Source organism: Temnothorax nylanderi, unplaced genomic scaffold, assembly GCF_030848795.1.
Source record: "Temnothorax nylanderi isolate EJ_2023f unplaced genomic scaffold, tnyl_v1.0 TNYL_tig0196_pilon, whole genome shotgun sequence".
NCBI classification, from domain to species: domain Eukaryota; kingdom Metazoa; phylum Arthropoda; class Insecta; order Hymenoptera; family Formicidae; genus Temnothorax; species Temnothorax nylanderi.
This window is the reverse complement of record NW_027249258.1, coordinates 1-24,655: the sequence shown is the minus strand read 5'-3', so window position 1 is coordinate 24,655 and position 24,655 is coordinate 1. Positions and strand designations below refer to the sequence as shown.

At 34.4% G+C, this 24,655-nt stretch overlaps 2 protein-coding genes across 2 annotated transcripts in view; both read right to left on the bottom strand.

The window, feature by feature from the left end:
• LOC139778798 (uncharacterized) overlaps positions 1-19,631 on the bottom strand; it is a 184,100-nt gene extending 164,469 nt beyond the window's left edge. The window contains exon 1 of the mRNA XM_071716907.1: positions 19,034-19,631. Coding sequence (XP_071573008.1) covers positions 19,034-19,502 — 469 coding nt within the window. The 5' untranslated portion in view covers positions 19,503-19,631. The remainder of the gene's footprint in view (positions 1-19,033) is intronic.
• Positions 10,905-16,941, bottom strand: LOC139778805 (uncharacterized). Its single transcript, XM_071716909.1, has 8 exons — positions 16,875-16,941; positions 16,659-16,675; positions 15,793-15,872; positions 15,152-15,218; positions 14,871-15,060; positions 14,516-14,790; positions 14,129-14,437; positions 10,905-14,030 (listed from the first exon to the last, which is right to left on the bottom strand). The coding sequence occupies exons 1-8, from the start codon at positions 16,939-16,941 to the stop codon at positions 13,680-13,682; spliced, it is 1,356 nt and encodes a 451-aa protein (XP_071573010.1). The 3' UTR covers positions 10,905-13,679.
• Positions 19,632-24,655: the final 5,024 nt, after the last annotated feature.

Below are 24,655 nucleotides of genomic sequence, written 5' to 3'. Positions count from 1 at the left end.
TTTAAATCGGGTAATGAAAGTAGCTATAATGTGAATCGGATTAAATCCGCTTTAAGGGCTTACATCCGAGTAGACCGCAAGAAAAAAAGGTGAAATTCGGGAATTTTTTATCTTGGAAACTATTAATTCGATTCGATCCGGGTTTTTTTTATTTAAAAGTATCTACATTGAGGCACGTTCACAAATTTTTTTAAGGGAATTTATTCCCTCAGAGCGCTGTTCTCGTTGCCGGCGTTAATGTGTTCCTCGCGGACGGTTCCCAGAATATCTCGAGAACGGCTGGACCGATTTGCTTCAAATTTATACACAATGTTTTGCGATAGTTTTTCTCGTTTCCATCGGGAGATTTTTTTTTACTCAACAATTTTTTTTTATCAGACTATAAAGGTCGAAATTTTTTTCGACCCAAATTTTCGACCTTTATAGTCTGATAAAAAAAAACTAGTTGAGTAAAAAAAAATTCTCCCGATGGAAACGAGAAAAACTATCGCAAAACATTGTGTATAAATTTGAAGCAAATTGGTCCAGCCGTTTTCGAGATATTCTGGGAACCGTCCGCGAGGAACACATTAACGCCGGCCACAAAAACAGCGCTCCGAGGGAATAAATTCCCTTAAAAAAATTTGTGAACGTGCCTCAATGTAGATACTTTTAAATAAAAAAACCCGGATCGAATCGAATTAATAGTTTCCAAGATAAAAATTCCCAAATTTCACCTTTTTTTCTTGTGGTCTACTCGAATGTAAGCCCTTAATCATTAAAATTGTATATAACACATAATTTTTACGTAATAGAGTTCTTACTACAGGATTTCCTTTTGGTAAAGTCATGAGTTCTATATTTGCAAAACTGTAAAATGTTTTCATTTAAATAAATACTGCACATTGTAATAAATTTGTAGTACAAAGAATGGAATTATAATAAAGTAGTAAATAATCCTGTTTATATATCCGGAATTCACGGATTCTATCAGTTTGAATTGGTCAGTCAATCCGTTTAAATTATTATAATTTCGTAATTTCGGGGTTCACGAAATCATAACGATTTAAACGATTGACTAAGACCGATTCAAATCGATAGAAAACGAGTGAAATTACATCTTTGAGTACGAATCCGTTTCAATCGTTTCCAATCGGTATAATCGTTATCATAACGATTCAAACCGATAGGAACCGATTGAAATTACAAATTACATCGTTGAATACTAATCCGTTTCAATCAGTGTAATCGTTATAAAATCATAACGATTTAAATCGATAGAATCCGATTGAAATTACATCCTTGAATACCAATCCGTTTCAATCGTTTTCAGTCGGTGTAATCGTTATAAATCCGTGATTTCCGGATCAAGAATCCAGATTCATGCGGATTCAAAATTTTTAATCGGATTCAATCGGTCATTTTTAGCAGGGCAGGGAGAGCTCACCGCCAGGAAAGGGAGAACTGCGGCAGCTAGCGTCCGAGAGGGAGGATCGAGGAGCGAGGAGTCCGGTCAAGCGAGCGAGGCCCTTAAGAGATTCTCATTGGGACGCCATATTTGAAGACAGACATTAGTCAAAAAAGTACAAGGGCCTCTACTAGAGTTTATATTTGTCTTGATCTGAGAATTACTTCATTCTTATGGCTCTGGCTTGAAATTCTAGCCCAAGAACCGATCTTATAGACATTAATGCAGAGGCCCCCCTCTTTTTTCATTTTTCTTTCTTCTTTTTTTTCATAATCGGTATTACGTTTCAGTAAACATTCGGACTCACATTTTCAATCAGTAATCCAGACATCTTAATTCCGTCCTGTAAGATCTGGTTTTTTATTTCAGTTCATTTATTTTCTATTCTATCTTCAGGACAGATTACTGATTTGGTTTGCTTTTATTTCAACTAATATGTAAAAACTTTTTAGTTACTCTCAATTTCTTTCACGTCAACATATTTTCTTTTTTTGTAAAGATAACTACACATAATAAAGACAAAATTGACTTCAAAGGAACTCTCTTTCTGTCGCTCACCTATCTAAAAATTCTAGACAAACCTGCCGTGTTTGCCATTACTTCTTAAACATAATTAAATTAAATAAAAAAATTAAATAATTAAAAATAAATATTAAAGACAAAAAGTAAAAAAGTTTTTATACATAGGCACCTATACACAGGCATTATACTAATCATAATTATATTCAGCAGAAAGCTGCTTTGCAATTGCAGTTGTAAAATTCGTGAATTTGATTGGTGTATTACTCTTAGTTTCGGCCAAAATTAAAAGCATACACCAATCACATTCACAAATTTTACAATTGCAAAGTAGTTTTCTCTGCTGAACACAGCTTTTTATTACTTGCGTTATATGTATGAGCCGTCATTTGCTGCGCGTGCGCAAACAACCCGGTAACCGAGCAACGACTTGAATATTTCGTTGAGCACCGACGCGACGGCGCCAAACAGCAGTGCTGCAATTGGATATAAGTCCGTGATTGGAACTTCGGAAGGCTGTTAATAGACTAAAATAAGGTAGAGAATAACGTAAGTCGCGAAAGGCTATATATTTTACAGTCTTTTACGTCTTACGTTTTTCTATGTATGCTTTACTTTATGTCCACGCTACGACAGACGTCTCGTTCTTTGTCATCAGCCGAACGCTGCCCTTGCGGCAACCCAATGCAAAATATTAACCATGTAATATTTAATTGCGGATTGTACTGTAGTAAAGCCTCTTATTTAGTCAAATACATTGAGGAAACCTTTCCTCAATCTCCAAGAGATATTCTCCCATTTTTAAATAATCCCCCTCATCAATTCATCCGTCTTCTCCTTGCAACTTGCAAGTCTATGGATCTCCCCCCCCTTAGAAAGAGCCGAAGAGTGCAATCGGAAGATTATGTTAATCGCCCTGCTAAAAATGACCGATTGAATCCGATTAAAAATTTTGAATCCGCATGAATCTGGATTCTTGATCCGGAAATCACGGATTTATAACGATTACACCGACTGAAAACGATTGAAACGGATTGGTATTCAAGGATGTAATTTCAATCGGATTCTATCGATTTGAATCGTTATGATTTTATAAACGATTACACTGATTGAAAACGATTAAAACGGATTGGTATTCAACGATGTAATTTTAATCGGTTCCTATCGGATTGAATCGTTATGATTTCGTAACGATTACACCGATCGAAACCGATTGAAACGGATTCGTAATCAATTAACGATGTAATTTCAATCGGTTCCTATCGGTTTGAATCGTCATGATTTTATAACGATTATACCGATTGGAAACGATTGAAACCTCGATTGAAACGGATTCGTACTCAAGGATGTAATTTCACTCGTTTTCTATCGGTTTGAATCGGTCTTAGTCAATCGTTTAAATCGTTATGATTTCGTGAACTCCGAAATCACGAAATTATAATGATTTATACGGATTGACTGACCGATTCAAACTGATAGAATCCGTGAATTCCGGATATATAAACAGGATTATTTACTACTTTATTATAATTCCATTCTTTGTACTACAAATTTATTACAATGTGCAGTATTTATTTAAATGAAAACATTTTACAGTTTTGCAAATATAGAACTCAAAACTTTACCAAAAGGAAATCCTGTAGTAAGAACTCTATTACGTAAAAATTATGTGTTATATACAATTTTAATAATTAAAGCGGATTTAATCCGATTCACATAGTTACTTTAATTACCCGATTTAAATGGATTAAGCGCAGATACGATTGAAACCGATTGAGTCGGATTCAGATGAATCCGGAAATATCGCATTAAATCCGATTCCGGTGTTGTATTAAAATTTCACGATTGATGCGGATTCAATACGATTCGTGTGGTCTTATTTATTCACCCGATTAAAATAAATTGGCATTAATACGATTAAAACCGATAACGGCGGATTCAGATCAATTCGGAAATGCCGAATTAAAAACGATTCCGATTGATTTGTTATTAAAACCGATTCACTTCCAATCGGGCATTCGATTAACCGGATTGAAAACGCATTCATTCCGATTCAATTTCACCAAATTTAATGCGGAACCAATCGGATTCAATCGGTCATTTTCAGCAGGGCGAAGACGGTGAATCGGCCCATATCTGCAGTGAGGAAATAATAATCAATATCGAGTCGAAATCGATTTATTCTGAGTCAAAAAGTCATCGAAAGTTGTGCCATAAATTAATCGAAATTGATGAATGTTTCAATTACTTTTCGATATACGTTTTCGACGTCAATTAGACGTCGATTCGATGGGTCATTTCTCGCTGAGATATTGGGCTCAACACAGGCCCTGGATCCAAAATCCAATAAAATCGTCTATTGGCCCCTTCGAACCTTTCAACTTTTATCTGAAACACTTTTCCAATAAACCAATATTTTCTGAGATAATTGGTGGAAATAATTGGCACACGGAATAAAACCTTATTATATATATACAGGGTGTTAGAAATAAAAGTATACAGCCGAATGGCTGGGGTAGATTGGGTCAAACTGAAAAGAAAAGTCCTGTACCATTTTGCAAAATTCGCAATAGTTAACAAGTTATTAATTGAAACGTCTGAGCGAATGAGCGCTCAAGGAGCGATAGAGGCGGGTCTCGGCTGGCACGGTGCACGGCGCGCGGTGAGCGGTGAGGGGCGCGAGGCGCGCGGCGCGTGGCGAGCGATGGGTGACGAGAGACGAGTGGCGAGCGGGGCGCGGCGCGGCGCAACGGCGAGCGACAGATGATATACACTGCGGCGAAAAAGTATTAGAGCCAGCACAGGTAGCACACGTATTGCACAGGCATTGCCGTAGCCCGGCACAAAGCACGATTTGACACCGTCACAATATTGCATGTACCAATAGTAAAACCCCGATTTGCCAACGACCAAGTTCATGAGCATGGATTACAATTTGCTCAAAACCGTGACATATGCATGATGCAAAAAATCCGTGTCATTTTGAGACGGTGTCAAATCGTGCTATGTTATAATCCTCGCCGGTGTGTTGATTTACGACATGCCTCTTCTTGCAAGACCTTTCATATCATTGTGTGTCGTGTCGACAAGATCGTCAAGTCTTCTCGCAGAGAGTATTCATTATGTACATGGCTCTGTATTCCACGTTTTTCAGACCGAATGGTGAGTTTCCTAAGAGATCTTTTTAATATCTCAACATTAATTGAACAAATTTACAGATATGAATCAATTGGTCTATGTTTCTAATACTTTGAATCAGTAAACTCACCATACGGTACGGAGAACGTGTAACTTAACTTCTGTAACTACCGCTGAAGATGGCTCAAAGCTGAGCCAAGACGTACGGATCGATGTAATGTATCAAAACGACGAATAAATCAGTTATTTCTGATATTACGCACTGTGATCTGCGTCTGACCCTCATAGCCTTGACTTCTCCTATTTTAATCTCGAGGGTCCTCATATTACTTTATTTATTATTTTGACTTTTCTTTAATAAAATTTTATTATGTTCTTTGAAGGAGTATAAATTCTTCTTTCGAGTACATGATAAAGTCTCTTTCTAAAATTTGTACATTTTAAGACTATTATCAAGAAAATATTCTTTCTTAAAGACAACCGTTACTTACTAACAGAAAAAAAGTAAATTGAGTAATCGCTTTTTAAGCAGTACAATTGATGTTTTACTGTGTATGCATGTACACACGTATGTACATAAGTACGCACAAAAAATTTTTCTATGTTGTTAGAAAGTTTTATTTCTATTTAAAAAAGGGGAGAAACTATCATCGCTCAGGACGGGGGCCCGGCGTTACGCGCCGCTCGTGCCGCTTGAAGTAAACAACTGCCCGCGCGCCGACCGCGGGGCGGCCGCATCTCGCCGCGCGCTTGGATTTGGCGGTGGGCCGGGCCAATACGGCGATTTTTAATCATTAATAACTCATCAACTATTGCGAAAATTGCAAAATGGTACATGACTTTTCGACTCAGTTTGGCTCGCTCTATCTAAATATGAAAAAAGTACCAAACATTCTGATACACCCTGTATATAAGAATTAAGCATTTATCCATGTAGATTATATATGATTATATATAACCATATATAAACTTAAATTCGGATTATCCGATAGATGGCATCCAATAGGATTTATTTCTCGTATTTAAAATTTGACAAACAGTGGTATAAGAATGGTATCAAGAGACACGGCAGTATCTCACGCCAAGCAGCGCTAAGTTATATGTAAATCATTTCACTTTTGATTCCAGCTTTTGAAAAAATATACACTTAATTTATCAATGCTTTATTCCTTAATCAAAGTTAACAGAATTTTTTTTTAATATTTATTGATTTATATATGATTATATATATTTAGATATATATAATCTCATTATATATGTACATATATGATTATATATGATTATATCTAATCCCCCCCCCCCCAATAAATATTTTATATATAATAAAACATACCCAAAAAAGCCTAATTTTGTTATATATAATTATATGTGGTTATATATAATAATATACGATTATATCGGGCCATTTTTTATATCTAATTATATCTAATGTCGATTTTATATAAACATATATGATTATAACACGGAAAAAACAGTATGGTTGACTCACACATAAATCTGGTTGTGCCAACCAGATTCAATAGTAAAATACGGAACAACCAGTTATGTGTTTGCTGCAGTCACAGAGCAATTGTTGAGTGACTATTGTTGCAGCAGTGACGATACCTGGTTGCTGCAACCAACCTATTTTCTTGATATTTCTTGATACTTCAACTACAAATATTGTTATGGCAACTACACCATTTGGTTGGCTTAGATAATATGTCTTGATGTAGTATAAAAGTATAAATCCCTATCACACCTTAATTACAACCATATTGTAAATACGATATGGTTATGTAAATATGAAACTGTCGTACCTTATTGGATTATTTGAAGGTATGTATGATTAAAAGTCGGTTTAGACATAACCGTGCCATACCCGTACCGTATCCGTACCGTGCACGGACAGAAAAATTAGACAAGGATGGAGACAATAGAAATCCTTGTCTAATTTTTCTGTCCGTGCACGGTACGGATACGGTACGGGTATGGCACGGTTATGTCTGAATCGACCTTTAATCATACATACCTTCAAATAATCCAATAAGGTACGACAGTTTCATACGTTGCAACGCAATTTTGCAACGCTCATCCATAAGGACGAAATAGAAAATGATAGAAACTGATAAATAAGTTGACCCGACGAACTCCTCAGTCAGCACGATATGTATACACTCTTGCACTTATATTTGACACTTTTCACCGTACTTATTTCACTTATATTCACCAGTCTTTGTATCAGCGATACTAGATAATGCGCTCTATAAACACGTTGCAACGCGTGCAGAGAAACGCGACTCATGACTCACTACGCGCTAGAAAATGTATGCGCGGGGCATAGCGAGTCGCTTTTGTTTTCTGACATCGCTGCCTCATCCCGATTGACGCAACTATACGGATAGATAGTCCATCCAAGTTCTGGTTGTGGCAACCAAATTCCGCGCAACTACATTCATGTAGTTGACATATAAAAGTAAATAAGTCACATCAACCATACACATAATTGTTACTCAAAGATAACTAGGTGATGCAGCTAGGTTGCTTACAACTAAATTTTTCTGGTTGTGTGCATCATATCATTTTTTTCCGTGAACTGATCATTTTTTCTCGGGAATGCAAATATATTGACGTCGTGATGTGTAATACGAAATACACGAAGAAAGTTATGCAAAAATTCTGAATTTAAACATATTCTTCTTGTTTGGGAAATGATACTTGAGATAGGGTAACTCCGGTATATACGACGCAGCTAAGGGAAACTTAATTTATCGAGTACTATTTACTATGTGTACACGGAAAAAAAGGCTTGGTTGAGATAATAAAAAAAATGGTCGCCTCGACCAAGTGCCTTGATTATATATGCGCCAGCTGATATCTTGGTCACATATACCAACGGCACTTGTTTATACTGCCATAGTTGGAGCAACCATAGTACTTGGTTATACTGCCGTAGTTGGAGCAACCATAGTACTTGGTTGGACCATCCAAAAGAAATTGGTAACACACATCGATGATTTCCCTTTCTTCCGTTCGTCTGCGACGACGGCGGCGATGGTGACGATGACGATGACGACGACGACGACGAAGATTCGCGCGGTCGGTGCCGACCGCGCGAATCTTCGTCGTCATCGTCGTCATCGTCATCGTCACCATCGTCGCCGTCGTCGCAGACGAACGGAAGAAAGGGAAGCACTCGTGTCAAAAGTCTTCGATTGCGGCGATGCAACCGGCGATCGCGGGACGGTAACCACGACAATGATGATGACGGTGACGATGACGGCGCGCTGGAAAACGTCGACGAGCCCCTCGGGGCTCGCGAGCGTCGCCGGGAATCCGGGACGTAGATTCTCCGCTGGCCGCCGCGCGTTGAAGGTTAGATTAGGTTGGTGAAGGACTTCGCGGGTCCGCCGGCGATTCCCGCCGCGCTTCCGTTCTCCAAGATACCGTTCGCGTTTCACCGCGACCGATACCCGCACACGACGCCGATGAGAAAAATCGTCAACGACGACGCAACGACAGGTCGAACGACATCCGCGTAATGTCAGCACGTTCAGTCTTCGACTGCAGTGCAGCCATGTGCTGCCATGGCTTAATTCACCAAGAACTTGGTTAAACTAGCTACGGTCAGTTACGGTAGCTGGTTTGTGAGAACTAATTTCTGGGTGACCAATCAGAATACAATTTCTTGGTTACCTAAACTAATTGTGTTGATTATAAGCACCAATAGTTCCTACCAAATTTGAATCGTGAAAGAAATTAAGTGTACATGGTTACGGCAACCAAGTCAAAGGTTGTAGTTACCAATATATATGTAACCAAGAAAAACTTGGTAAATTCAACAAAGCCTTTTTTTCCGTGTAAGGCAAGTGAATTATACCAATAAAAACTTTATACTGTCTATTACTATAAAAAAATAGAAATATACAATATTCATTCTTTGTATTTAATAAAAAAAACTTTTAGAAACTCTTGCATTTTTGCCATATATCCCAGAGGGGTGGGTTATATGACACTCATGAGTAAAATATTCGCTTTATAAAAAATTACAAATAATGTTTATAAATAAGGCAATAAAATGTCATAATAAGTTATAAAATGTGTGTAAGAAGTTTATTAAGATGTAAGAATAATAAACAAATTATAAAACTGAAAAATTTAAAAAAAAATAGAAGAGCGATAGATACATTAAAGATTATTGTTATACGATCCAAAAAAAAGAAGAAAAAAGAACGCATAGGAGATTTCGAGTTTTACAAAGTGTCTGTACTATGGCATAAATCCCGCATGCTAACTTGCCGTATATCCTAAACAGGAGGGATATACAAGATATTAAGTTAAACAAAAAATACAAGAGCTATGCACTTGTATTTTGCTGTATTCCATCATTTACTATCCTTCTACACTTATGTATCATGAAATAATCATTAAACCTTTTACATTCCCTACAGTAATCATTTTACGTAGATCGTAACACAAGATCGCGCTTCTTACTACGGTGAGAAATCGATTCAACTCACGACAGTTTCGTTAATATTGTTGCGCCCGTGCTGGGACACCCGTTTGTGGGCTGAATTTGGCTCCGGAGAAGCTTCAAGCCGAAATGCGTCCCTTGACAACGGAATGTTATTGATTTATTGATTTATTGATTTCACGGACGACTGTCAGATTTACGGGGAGACTCGGAACGTTCGGACGAGTTCTCCTTCAGATACGCATTCTTGTACAAAGATCTTGAATAAACCTGAGTTCCTTTTTATAAACAAGAGTTGTCTCTCTTACGCGAGTCCGGGAGTGCGCGGCGCGAACGCGAGTGTCTGTGTGACTGCGGAGCGCAACAATATTAACAGTAAAGAACTGAAATTACAACACAATATGGCATAAAAGCACATAACAGAATAATTGCGAGCAAGTACCTTCATTCCTTTTATTTTTTCTGACATCTACGGCGTAAAACCTCGCGCGGCGTAAATACCGGAGTTACCTTATATGATATACCTATACGGAGAAAAAGTTACGGTTGCTACAACAGAATATAATGTTAATTTTCGCCCATCCATACAAAAGGGTTATGGAAACCATAGTACTCTGGAAGTGACCTATATGGTTGCCCTAACCTTAGTGAGGGTAGCTGCTATATGGATGTTGCAACCATAATATATGGATGTTACAACCATAATGATTATGTGTAGGTACGGTTCCTGCAACCATAGTTATATATATGTTATCCTATCTTAAGTTGATAACACTTACAATGTCTATCTGTATAAAGTGCATATATTACAGTTAGAGCTAGCTTCTTAGCATTGATAAAACATCTGTAGGAATTTGAAAGTGTATCTGTATTGGATATTAATAAAATTCAATTTAGAACAGTGCACTTTCAGCCGATTGTCGTAGTTAACCCCCACTGCCTTCATCTTGCTATCATTTATCTCTCTATATAACAACGAGTCACCTATAAGATATATATCTTAGGTGACTCGTTGTTAGAGAGACAAATGGCAAGATGAAGGCAGTGGGAATTAACTACGACAATCGGCTGAAAGTGCATGCTGTTCTAAATTGAATTTTATTAATATCCAATACAGATACACTTTCAAATTCCTACAGATGTTTTATCATAATGCTAAGAACCTAGATCTAACTGTAATATATATAAGAACGCGGATCTCGCAGTTACATAATTATTCGGTGACTCATTGCTAAAGTGATGGCAAAGAAAAGCAGTAGACGTTATAAAAATCAGCTAAAAAGTATATAGTTCCTTCTATATAGATTGATTTAAAAGAGGAAATAACACAAAAAAGAGAATATCACAGAATTGATAAACTTTTTCTTATATTAACATGAATAGATAATACACACATATACATAAAAAAATTATTTTTTATAGTTAATCTGCTTAAAAATAATGAGTTTGAACGTGTTTGATATTACATCACAATTCACATGAAGAAATTGCAAAAAAAAGTTTTTAAAAAACATTACAATGCATGTCTTAAAGTAACATACAATTTACGCTGTGCAAGACCTTTTCCTAGAGAAACAAGTATAGCTGGAAAAGGAGAAAGTAAATCATCTACAATCACACATTCAATTTGTTCAGACTTTTGCACAACATACGCATGGAGATGTGTATCAAAGTTTGACGTTAATAAAATTTGACAAATTAAACAAATTTGGTTCCTTTTCATTTCGTAGAATATATTTTATCAAACCAAAAACGGGTAGTGAGTCATAACATTGCTCTTTACAGCGGATTACAACACATGTCCCTTTTCTGTAAGTCTGACCATGGATTTCGACCCATTTCATTATTAAACAAGCATTGTTGAAATCAGACGGTAAAGTTAATTTAAATAATATATAATCAGAGCATAGAGATACATTTTCAACATATTCATTATTACCGTATAAGTTATTAGACTCTAGACCTTTGCGGATCATCAATCTGTAGCAAAGATTTAGCTGCTCTTTAATGCATAAAGTATGAGTAATATTTCTCCTAGATGTTGTAGCATTAGCCTCCTTCTTCTTATTTTTATGCTTTGCTTCGAATCGAATGGTGCTCAAATTACGAATAGGTCCAGAAAACTGCAATATAGTGCCATAATGAACAAAATTATGTGCTTTTGGAGTAAATCTTTCACTTGAAAATAGTTTCGCAAACATCATGTGAAACTCGCTAACCAGAACTTGAAGAAGATTGCACGTTTCTTTTTGCAATTTTGGTGCTAAAATCAAATCCATAATTTCCCTCATTTTTAAATATAATGGCCATACTTTATCATTCTCTGGAATAAGATCTCCCACAAGCATTGCAAATATGAGAATAAAATTGGATGACTCGCTACCAGACATTGACAACTTTTTGTTTTTAATCTCCTTATAAGAAATCAAGGGTGGACTGTTAGATATATTATTGTGATGATAATCAAAGGTTTTTAACCGATCATTCAGAATATCAATTGAAACAATACAGGGCTTCTCTATAACGTAATGATACAATAGGCATTGTAATACAAATTTGAACCATCCTTCAGGTCCATCATGTAACCAGTCAGCAGTAAAATTTCGACTTGTTTTAAAGTAAAGAACCTGATCCCAAATTGATCTCTCTTTTATACCACTTTTATTAACATTTTTCAGCAAAACATCAGATTCATAAATATATTCTCTCATTCTCTTTTCAAAAAATTCCACTTGCCACTGATCCTTGGAAATTTTACAAAGTCTACAGGAGTAATAAGCATTAAAACTCTCAACAAAACCAAGAATTCCAATTAACCCAAGATTATCCCCTAACAGAAGGCCAAGGGCAAAATAGATTCTAATTTTTTCTCCTTTGTTAGGTTCAATTTCTATCCCCTCTGTTTGTAAATAATTAAGTTCATCAATTAAAATATTGAAAATACTGTGATTATTGAATTCTATTCGATCTGAAGAGTGAAATAGCATGGCAAGAAAAATATTTTCAAGAAGTGAATTTACCTCAGGTGGAAAACATGCAACAGAATAGTATACACCACCTAATTTTTGAATACCAGTGTGTGATCCTAATGGATTGTTAACTTCAAATTCATCATAGTAAATAAAAAGGGGAAAAACAATTTTACCCTGAAAATAAAGCTCGATTTTGTTACGCCAAAGATCGCCTTGAATAAAGTTTTCAATAATATTTTTTTCTTCTAATAGTGCATTCACATAGGAGTTCACAGAACAGTAGACATTAGGAAGATTAAATATTTTCTGAAGCACTACTCTCATGGGGATAAACTTGGCAGAAACTGGCACAATTTGTTTAGCTATATTGCCATTGTGCAATTTTTCATCTATCCTTTGCCCAACTATATGATCTACACTGTCAATAAAACAACCAGTCTCTGTAAATGCTTTAAATCTTCGACATTCAGATGAGAGCACTGAAAATGGTTCAAGCAATTGATCTAAGTAAGATTCAATACTAACTACTGTACTCTGAATTACTCCATTACTAACCAATATATCTTTTATGGTAGGTTTGACAACAGATATTATTTGTTGCACAAGGTCTCTTGAGTCATCCAACATATTCTGAACATGGTTACGGGGCAACTGATGATTTGCATATAATTTTGCAGTGTATGCAAGTACAAATTCTTCCAAACTATTCGTTATATCTTTTTGTTCCTTATTACATTCATCTTTGGAATTTAACTGCTCAACAATATTATAAGAACTGTTCCCATTTATTCCATTCTGTGCTTCAACATATTGAGAATTAATATCGGAAGATATTAAGGCACACTCAGTTTTTAATTTAGGTGGATGTAAATGAAATGAGTTTAAATGTTTTCTGTATTTTTCCCAATTTGAAAATATTCCTGAGCAGCTAAACTCCGAACAACGATGCGTATCACTTTTAAATACTTTATGAATAATGTGTAAATGTACACTTAAAGCATTTACAGTCATTAAATTTTTACCACATTTGAAACAAGTAGGCATTGTTTTTGCACTCTTTCACAAAAAAAAACACCAAAGAAAATTATTGCACAAAAATAATAAAAATTGAAATATCTTTCTTAAGCTAATCTTATTAATTAAACGATAATTAAGCACACCTAAGACATTCAGTTAACCTTTTAACATCTGGTTGCTGAGCTTGACGGTTAATTGAATCTTCTGGCAAATTTAGGTTAAAAAGTGTTTTTTGCAGCACAATCCATACCCGTTCGCTCTGTGCAGGATATTCGCAATGCAAAGCATGATAAAACTTGAAGGCTACCTCTACAGCCCGAGTTGGTGATTCTAACAGTATAATTTCACCATCAATGTATACATAATTAGACGTTACTGATGAGAGATCATCTTCTACTACGAAAGGGAAAGGCTGGAGTGCAAGTCCCTTCTTCACGAGATCTTTTTTCCACGATTTTGTAATCTTTTCCAAATCAGTAATGGTCTAAACAACAAAATTTTAAAAAGTGTAATTAGAGATTTTTATTTTAAATATTATTATAAATATATTATATAATATTTACTTGTAAATTACATATTTACCTGCAAATGAAGTAAGAAACCTTGCCTGATTTCAGCTCTGTTTGGTCGCCAGTTTCCTTTAGGCACTTTTACTGGCACAACTGAGAACAAGCTTGGTAATCCACATAAAATCTCAGCATCAGTATTTTTATGATCTAGAACAGAAATAATAATAGCAATAATAATAATATGATATAAAATCTTAATTCCAGAGTACATACGTTCACCAATTTTCTCTAGCTCAATCTTCACTTTTTTCCGAAACTCATTCCAATGAGTAACCATACGCATAGAAGCCTCTGGATGCAAAACACTAAAGTCATATTCAAGCTAAAAAACACGTGTAAAACATGAAATTAAAGCAACAATTTTACTACAGAGATCGATACATTTATAATAAATACTCACCAATGTATAACCTAAAGGTTGCTTCAAGCATTTATAGATTTGGAAATAATTGCACACTTTTAAAGCATGGGGTTGCTCTTCCTTCTCACCTCCTTCTTCCTGTGACGCCGCTGTTGAGTTAAGTGTATCGTCCGAACTCAGCGTTGTTCCTAATTGTAGCTTGTTAAGCCTTACATGTGATGTGTGTTTCCAATATCTTTCGATCTGATCCCAAGGAGAAAGCCTTGTCGACAAGAACTCTAAGCAGTTCTCAATGGTCAGATGTTTCTCAGATTCTGGTCAAGTATGAGAAAATGTTTAAAAATTTTCAATAAAAAGAATATTAAGCAAATTAAAATTTTACATTTTAAATTACCAAGAAGAGGAAAATTTGTTGCAGGTAAATTTTGTTTAGGAGGTATTGTATTGGATTTGCCCGGTCGAATAGACCTTATACCATTCTCTCTAATTGACCTTGCAATGGTGTTATACTTATCAATTAATTTTCCTCTTGCTTGTACAGTTTTTCCTCCTTTAGGGGTATACGAGGGAATATAATATGTGTCCTAAAATGAAATTATAATTAATCGTGTAAAAGCTGACTAGTACAATTAAAATTAATTATCAGCAATATCTTGATAACAATGTATTATTTACCTTCAATTCCCCTGGGAAGAGTTTCTCGATTTCATTTGCCAAGAAGTGAAAACGTTTGGTATCAATTCTGTAATGAAGGAAAAAACTAATTTTTGAGAGTATATTTTAAGTTTACTTTTTATTCAAATATTTAAGCAAAACTTTTTTATTTTAAAAAGAAATATAAAGAAGAACTTAACATCTATGTATCTAGAAAGTAATAGTTTTTTTAATAGGATCAATAATTTTACAGATACATACATTTTATGAGTGTCACAACCAAATTCTGAAATAATTACCATATGAGCTACTTTCAATCTATCATTATTATCTAAGCCTATTCTTTTATATTGTGCAAAGATATTTTTTCCTTCCACTGACTTAATTAATATCTTATAGACATACTGAAACAAAAAAATAATGTTCCCAATAAAATGCAATAATTAAAAAATAAGCTGGGTTTCATAAAATAGTTTATAATTTTTTACTATGCAGAGGTAGGACAATAAATATTATTTTGAGTTTCAAGCATGAAAAAAAGTAAAGTGAGCAAGATCCTCATTTCTGAACTCAGAAAGTCATTGTAACCAAGTTGAAAATTATGTATGTAACTTCAATCTTACATTATCTTTTATGTCAGAGTTTTCTGAGAATAAATGTACAGCTGCGGTATCTTCTTTTTGTTCAGAAGTGGTATCTTCTTTTTGTTTTTCAGTTTCATAAGCAACTTCTTTATTTGAAGCTATCAGTGAACTCAAATCAATATCATTAAAAACAACGTCATAGTTTTCTTGCTCTGCTACATGATGGAAGTCCAGAATAATTGGTGTACTACATGATGATTCACTACTGCAGTCAGACTGGAAAAAATCTACTTTTCTTTTTTTAATTTCAAATTCTGAGCTACTTGAGGCAAAATTTTCAGTCTACAAACATTATAAAATATTATTACAAAAAAATACAAAATTTTAGATGTATTCAAATAAGAAAAAGAAAATTGCCTGTTCATAATAAGTACAGAATTTCTTCTCAAAATTCATTCGGTCAATCGCCTTGGGGATTATTTCTTTTAAATATTTTTCATTGCTTTCAAAGAGTTGTGGAATATCACTTTTTGTGATATCGTTTTCTAGAGGCAGACCAAAAAAAAACATAATATTATTTATAAGAATAATATTATTTATAACATAGTATTTATGACGGAAACAATGTAAAATAATATTGCTTTTACTTCTATACGAGGAAGAATGTTTAAGATTATTTTGGAAAAATGACTTTCTGTATTTAAAAATTTACTGGCATATAAAGACATATTAAGACAAATAAGAAAGTTATGACAACTTTAGGATTTAGCAAAATCTATTATATCAGAACAACAACCTAATGCTAAATATGACGAATCTATTCTCATGCAGCATTTAGCAGTAAATTGGCAGCAGAAACAGAGCAGCTCTACACGCAGTTTGGCAGTTTAATACGAATTGGCAGCAGAAATCGAGCAGAATCTGTCGCAAATCTGTTAACTTACATATAACTTGGCGTTTACTGAGATTAGATTAATAGGTTAAATTAGGTTAAGTCGCCAGACTCTGCCGGTAGAATACGAGTTGGACATTGTGGACACAGTTAATGTGCCAATCTGCTGCAAATTTCTGACTTGCTGCCAATCTAATTGGCGTAATGCAAACATTTTGCTGACAGAAATATAAACTATAACCTAAAAATGTTTTATTTTATATCTTACCTTTGAAAATAGGAATGTATTTTCCAAATCCTATGCTTTGAAGATAAAGCTCACAAGCTTCATCCATTATCCTTTACGATAATCCAATTACCCAATTAGTATCCAGTATCCAATTACACAATTCTATACCACACACTTTCTATATTATTTTGCGCGCGCAATGGATTCAGTACTGTACCGTGCAGCTATATCTTATGGATCTCTCAACCATAATATTTGTGTTGCAGACCACATAAGAGAGATAGCAATAATCCTTTGGTTGAGGCAACCATATACGAGGGTATTGTAACCGAATGTTACGTATCGTAAGAACTACAGTTATGAAAACTGTATAAATGGGCATATCTTAACAGCTACATTCAATGTAATATCAATTTAACTTGAATTCACATACATTTCTTTTTCAATCATAGAGGGCCAATTCCTTTTAGTGACACAAGTCGACACAAACATCGTTCTATCCTTCTTGGCATTCAATGAATAACAAAGACAGAACGACACTTGTGTCGACTTGTGTCACTAAAAGGAATTGGCCTAGAGAATGTTGTTGTAACAACCGTAGCAATTTTCTCCGTGTGCCAATGTGTTCAGAATGTTCTAAAACGTCGGAAAATTGCATTAAAAAGAAATGTCCGTGTGTGTGTATGTGTGCGTGTGCGTGCGTGTGCGTGCGTGTGCGTGCGTGCGTGCGTGCGTGCGTGCGTGCGTGCGTGCGTGCGTGCGTGCGTGCGTGCGTGTGTGTGTGTGTGTGTGTGTGTGCGTGTGTGTGTGTGTGTGTGTGTGTGTGTGTGTGTGTGTGTGTGTGTGCGTGTGTGTGTGTGTGTAACGGATTTATCTATAACTCATCAAAAACTAATCAACCAAATCTTAAAGAATTATATATGAAATAGGGGTAAAAAAACTGAAGAATATAATAGAATTAAAAAAATTGCTAATAATAAAGTGGTTGTCGATTTCTGTCTACAAAAATCTACGTGATTGCTCTAATTTTCACAAATTTTGAAATATCGAGCTTAATTTTTTTTTTACGGATAGAGTATTATTAAAGGTAGGTTGGTATTGAATTTGGCAAGGATTGGTGAAAGGGTTACCGATTTTTGCCTAAAAAGTGTATAAGTTATACATGTAATCTTATATAGAGTATCATTAAAGGAAGGTTGTTTTGAATTTGGCGAGGATCGGTGAAGGGTTTATCGATTTTTGCCTTAAAAATGTGTAAGTTGATGGATAAAGTATCATTTGGTTGATTAGACCCAGCTTTATACGCGATCAAAGGTCCATATGTGAAGTCCATATATGGACCATGTAGCCTAAACTTCCAAAGTTAACATCGATTTAACATTGCGTCGATTGTAAAACCCCACTTATGCTACTAATAGCGTTTTTCACTGGCAGAGCTGGTGCGCACTCAGTGCACATTAAAGCCGTTGTACACTGATTTAATCTCTAATATTTAAAGTAAAATGCAAATATTTCGACTGATAAAATACCCAGTACATATTTTACCAAATAGTGCAATAAAGAATATTGAGGATTTCATGATTTAACCCGTTTATATTAAACATACACTTTACGTTGGTTTGTGTACGACGGCTTTAATGTGCACTGAATGCGCATCAGCTCTGCCAGTGAAAAACGCTATAAGCTAACCCTCTATCAATTCATAAAAAGGTTAAATTTAAAATTAAAAAAAGTGTGCAAATTAGAAACTTGCACATTGCTTCCTCATCATTGCAGATCGTTACCATTGCTCCTATTTTATTTCGCTCATAAAGCTTCCTCTATGATAAAGCCAAACTAATAAATACTAATAATTATGCATCAAATAAAATACAAGCTTCCTCATAAGAGGAGCTTTATGAGCTAAATAAAAAGGAGCAATAGTATTGATCTGTAATGATAAGGAAGCAATGTGCAAGTTTCTAATTTGCACACTTTTTCTTACTATTTGAAAAATGTATGAAATTATAGAATTTTTATTAAAGCATGACGCAGGTTAAATTAACAGTATATAGCACGTACTTATATCAAGATTATTCTAATTATACTCACGCTGAAATACAATTACTGTAGTTTACTTTTAAATGTGAAATATTTGCTTGTAAACTAAAATATTTAAATAAAAAGTTTTAAATAAAAAAAGACTATCATAAACATACCGATATTGTTGCTTGCCAAAGATAGCACTCTGATAGCACGTGGTCCTTTCAAAGAAGCGGTAGGCACCGTAGTCAAATTGTTGCCATCGAGATATAGTTCTTCCAAATTTACGCATGCTTTTAATATTCCTTCCTCGATGCTCCTAAGCCCATTTCTGCTAAAATCGAGTATCCTGAGCTCTTTCATGCCATGGAATTCGTTACTGGAGAATATCGGGTTTAAGTTGTCGCCCAAAAGATTGTCAGCGAGTCGCAGTTCGCGCAGTTCACTTTGCGTCTGTAGCAAGCGATCCATCAGCCGATAGATCGAATTGCTCGACAGGTCGAGTCTTTTGAGATTCAAATCGGAATTAATGATATTTTCCGGTAAGATTTGGTGACCACAGTTCCTTTGACTAATTGATACGACCGGTTGACCACGTAAGTTGTTTCTGGTGTCACGCGTGAAAATTACCCGGTCGCAATTCATCTCAATCGATCGTGGATAATCCACGGATACGGCACACTTGCAAGGTATCACGAGATCTCGCTTCAACTCGACGCAAGGCTTCCATTGTGCTTGATTCAACGGAAGAATGCTTGACAACAGAAGGGCCGATAATGGGTATGAACTAAAAATAACAAGAATGGAAATGTGATTAAACAAATGTATATGTGAATATAATGTAATAATCAATTAGAATCAAAAGCCATGCGATCCAAGCCTAGGTCTTTGACGGCCTTTATATTAATTTCTGTATACATATACATCTATATATATATATATATATATATATATATATATATACATATAATTTTTCCAACAAACTGCGCGCCGATTATTTGTCGGACTTAAAACACAGTTATTGTTAGAATTAAAACCCTTCCCTCCCCGGAATTAAATCGACTCGATTTAATTATCTAAAAACTGTAAAGAATTTTAATGCAAAAAAATATTACCTCAGCCAGGGTTCGAACCTGGAACCTTTCTCATTCCGTGTAGGGCGTCGTACCAATTCGACCACCGAGGCATGTGGTAATATTTATCGCAATAACCGGTTAATAATAGTTTGAAACGTCTTTCTCAGGCGACGTGAATGAATAATAATAAGAGAAATAGGATCGTAACGATATACAATCAATTAGAATCAAAAGCCAGGCGATCCAAGCCTAGGTCTTTGACGGCTTTTATATTAATTTCTGTATACATATACATCTATGATTATTATGATTAATATAAAGGCCGTCAAAGACCTAGGTTTGGATCGCATGGCTTTTGATTCTAATTGATTGTATATCGTTACGATCCTACTTCTCTTATTATTATTTATTCACGTCGCCTGAGAAAGACGTTTCAAACTATTATTAACCGGTTATTGCGATAAATATTACCACATGCCTCGGTGGTCGAATTGGTACGACGCCCTACACGGAATGAGGGACGTTCCAGGTTCGAACCCTGGCTGAGGTAATATTTTTGGATAAAGTTCCGAAAAGCCCATACCTCCGATCGTTCTGAAATTTTGTATACTATTATATTTTGATATGCTAATTATGAATATGTCAATGAAAATTGGCGCAAAGGTCATTTTCTAGGTAAAAATAAAAAAAGAAATTTTTTGCATATTTTTTAATTATCTAAATAAATATACATTTTAGAACAAAAAGTTTCAAATAAAAATTGTATATTTTGTAGATTAGTGACGCGCTTTAAAAGTATTCAAGTGTTTAAAGCGCGTCACCTAACCTATGTAGATTAGTGACGCGCTTTAAAAGTATTTAAATGTTTAAAGCGCGTTTTTTCTCGTTAAGATTTATTCAAGTATTTCTGAATAATATGAAACAAACCTAGGAGTGTAGGCGGGGGGGGCTTTGCCCCCCCCCCCAGCACCCCCCCATGCACCTAGCGGTGTGGGTTGGGTTGATGGGTGGGCAGGGGGGGCTTCGCCCGTTTAGGAAATGTATTTCGCTTTAAGCGTGAGCGGGGGGGGCTTCGCCCCCCTGCACCCCCCCGTGCCTTAATAACTTTTTGTTATCTCGTTTTTTCTTACATTATATTTTTCTCGTTAAGTACTGCTTTTACAGTAATAGCGTATAGAATATAAAAGTTGCGTTTTTAAGAGATATACAATTTTTATTTGAAACTTTTTGTTCTAAAATGTATATTTATTTAGATAATTAAAAAATATGCAAACAATTTTTTTTTTAATTTTTACCTAGAAAATGACCTTTGCGCCAATTTTCATTGACATATTCATAATTAGCATATCAAAATATAATAGTATACAAAATTTCAGAACGATCAGAGGTATGGGCTTTTCGGAACTACAGCCATTTTTTTCCCAATAAAATTCTTTACAGTTTTTAGATAATTAAATCGAGTCGATTTAATTCCGGGGAGGGAAGGGTTTTAATTCTAACAATAACTGTGTTTTAAATCCGACAAATAATCGGCGCGCAGTTTGTTGGAAAAATTATATGTATATATATATATATATATATAGATGTATATGTATACAGAAATTAATATAAAGGCCGTCAAAGACCTAGGCTTGGATCGCATGGCTTTTGATTCTAATTGACTGTATATCGTTACGATCCTATTTCTCTTATTATAATGTAATAATCTTTCTTTTACTGTTATAGGGTGACGCACGATTTCGTGTGAGACCCAGGCAGCACATAAAACTAAAAGATGACGAAAAGATGACTTATTTTTATACCCAACCAAGGAGCGCCAATGCGCGTCTAACGTGCTTTTAATGCGCAAACAATTGCATTGACTTAAAAAGCCACATGAATTGTGTGTTCAAAATGCGCGCGTTCAAATACGTAATTAATGCAAATTGAGCATTTGATTTATAAATAACAGGTTTTATAAAATATTTAAATGAGTATAGCTTCTGACTCATTATGAAACATGTTATTTAAGTTTTTAAATTTTAATAAATTGAATTTTAAATATATATGTATATATGGGTATATATATGTATATATGGGGCGTTCCACGCCAAATCGGACACCATTGGGCTTTTGCATCTCCGATTTTTTTGAAAATGTTTTATGTTATAGTATTAGTTGAAAGAGGCCTCCATGATTTTTTTCAAATTTTTTTGTCAAAACGTTTTCAAAATATCGATTTTTGAAAAATTACGTTACTTTTTTTTTAAACGCCCATAACTTTACGAAAAATGGGCCAAATGGGACGTATTTTTTTTCAAAATGTTCGTATTTAAACACACTTTTGATAAAAAATATCAAAAAAATTTTTCAAACTGTATTTCTATAAGATTTTCACATTTTTAACACAAATTGTTGATTTACAAAAAACACGTACTGATCGATTTTCTTCAAAATTTTTTGTAAAAAACTATCATCGATTCCACAAATTTTAAGCCTAAATTCATAATGGGATAATGACGGGATCTATTTTTTTTTCGATCTTTTAATTTCTATTTTTTATTTATCCGTGCTGAAAAATATATATAAATTTTTTTTTTCAGGCTTATCGGCAACAGTCATTGTTATTTATTAAAAAAAACATATATCTTTATCATTTAATAAACAAATGATCGATAATTTTTATTTGAATATACTACAATATATGTCCGTCTTTCGGAAAGAGACGTTAAACAGTTGGTCCAAAAAGGAGGAAGGGAATTAAAGAGGAAGTGAATGAATAGAGGGCGGTTAAAGGTTTGGGTACGTTCCTCGTCGGCCTCAAGCATAATAAACGCTTTAATTCAACTGTATTTTCCTGAAATCAATTTGTAAACTATTTAGTAATCACTATGTCTCAGATAATTATTAATAGTAGTTCCTGTGTAAATTATTTATTCTTTTCAGATATTTTTCAGCACGGATAAATAAAAAATAGAAATTAAAAGATCGAAAAAAAATAGATCCCGTCATTATCCCATTATGAATTTAGGCTTAAAATTTGTGGAATCGATGATAGTTTTTTACAAAAAATTTTGAAGAAAATCGATCAGTACGTGTTTTTTGTAAATCAACAATTTGTGTTAAAAATTTGAAAATCTTATAGAAATACAGTTTAAAAAATTTTTTTGATATTTTTTATCAAAAGTATGTTTAAATACGAACATTTTGAAAAAAAAAACGTCCCATTTGGCCCATTTTTCGTAAAGTTATGGGCGTTTAAAAAAAAGGTAACGTAATTTTTCAAAAATCGATATTTTGAAAACGTTTTGACAAAAAAATTTGAAAAAAATCATGGAGGCCTCTTTCAACTAATACTATAACATAAAACATTTTCAAAAAAATCGGAGATGCAAAAGCCCAATGGTGTCCGATTTGGCGTGGAATGCCCCATATATATATATATATATAAATGGTTCCACTAACTATATTATTACCACTGTACTTCAGTACTAACTAAATTTATGTTTTCGTAGTGGTTTGATTGCCGGCTTTTAGGTTAGATTTTAATATCAAAATGACGAAATGTCATTTGTGTGTGTGTGTGAGGCAAAATGATTCTTCACCTATTTATTATTTTATAATTTTATACTTCTACAATTTTTTATTTTATTTTATTTATTTCATTCTTTTTATAATTTTATAATTATTTTTTATTTACTCGACATTCATATTTCATCTTATGTTTAACATTTTTAATTTAATTTTATGTTCAAATTTCAATTACGTTAATTATAATGATATATTTTTTTATAATAATAAATAATATACTAACCTATTTTTATGCTCTTTATTCCATCCTTAATACACTGGAGGTAAAATGATCTCAGGGATCGTTTTGTACACCCCTGGTATCAAATGATCCCTTTACAGAATTTTGGTTAAAAGAATACGGCACTGTATATTGATTAATATGACCAGACGCGATACCCCAGATAGCCAAGTGTGATAGAGCATATTGAGCAAACAAATGCATTGCATGTGTTTTCATATATTTGCTGTAAATTTGCTGACATCAAAATAGAACACCCCGGGAAAAAAAGATTATATATAATTATATATAACTAGCTGGTTACCCGGGCTTCGCCCCGGAGGACATATGTAATAAGACACGCAAATAGTATCTCTCTCTCTCTCTCTCTCTCTCTCTCTCTCTCTCTCTCTCTCTCTCTCTCTCTCTCTCTCTCTCTCTCTCAATTATTTCCCGAAAAATTGAAAAAATTAAAAAAATCGGTTTCCAAAAAGATTGGTAACAAAAACTGTACACATCATGACGCTCCCCGTAAAATTCTACCCCTACTTCATATACAATTCTTTAAGATTCTGTCAATTAATTCCCGAAAAATTGAAAAATTTCGGTACCGGCTTCCAAAAAAATCGGTAACGAAAAATTATACACTTTATAGCACTTCCCGGAAAATTCTACCCCTATTTCATATACTTTTGGTAAAAATTCGGTTCAGGAGTTTAAGATTCGGTCAATTATTTCCCGAAAAATTAGAAAAATTAGAAAAACCGGTTTCCAGAAAATCGGTAACGAAAAACCATACACATAGTGGCACTCCCCGGAAAATTCTACCCCTATTTCATATACTTTTGGTAAAAATTCGATTCAGGGGTTTGGGCTGGGCGTTGATGAGTCAGTGAGTGAGTGAGTGAGTCAGTCAGTCAGTCAGGACATCTTCCTTTATATATATAGATTAT

What these genes read in the sequence shown, in the direction of transcription:
- LOC139778805 (XM_071716909.1), bottom strand. Translation starts at nt 16,941, where the DNA reads ATGGATGAAGCTTGTGAGCTTTATCTTCAAAGCATAGGATTTGGAAAA. An exon ending in AAAAAGAAGATACCGCAGCT is followed by an intron (nt 15,219 to 15,792) that starts GTACATTTATTC and finishes CCTTCATTACAG; the next exon opens with AATTGATACCAAACGTTTTC. An exon ending in GTTTCTTACTTCATTTGCAG is followed by an intron (nt 14,031 to 14,128) that starts GTAAATATGTAA and finishes TTTGTTGTTTAG; the next exon opens with ACCATTACTGATTTGGAAAA.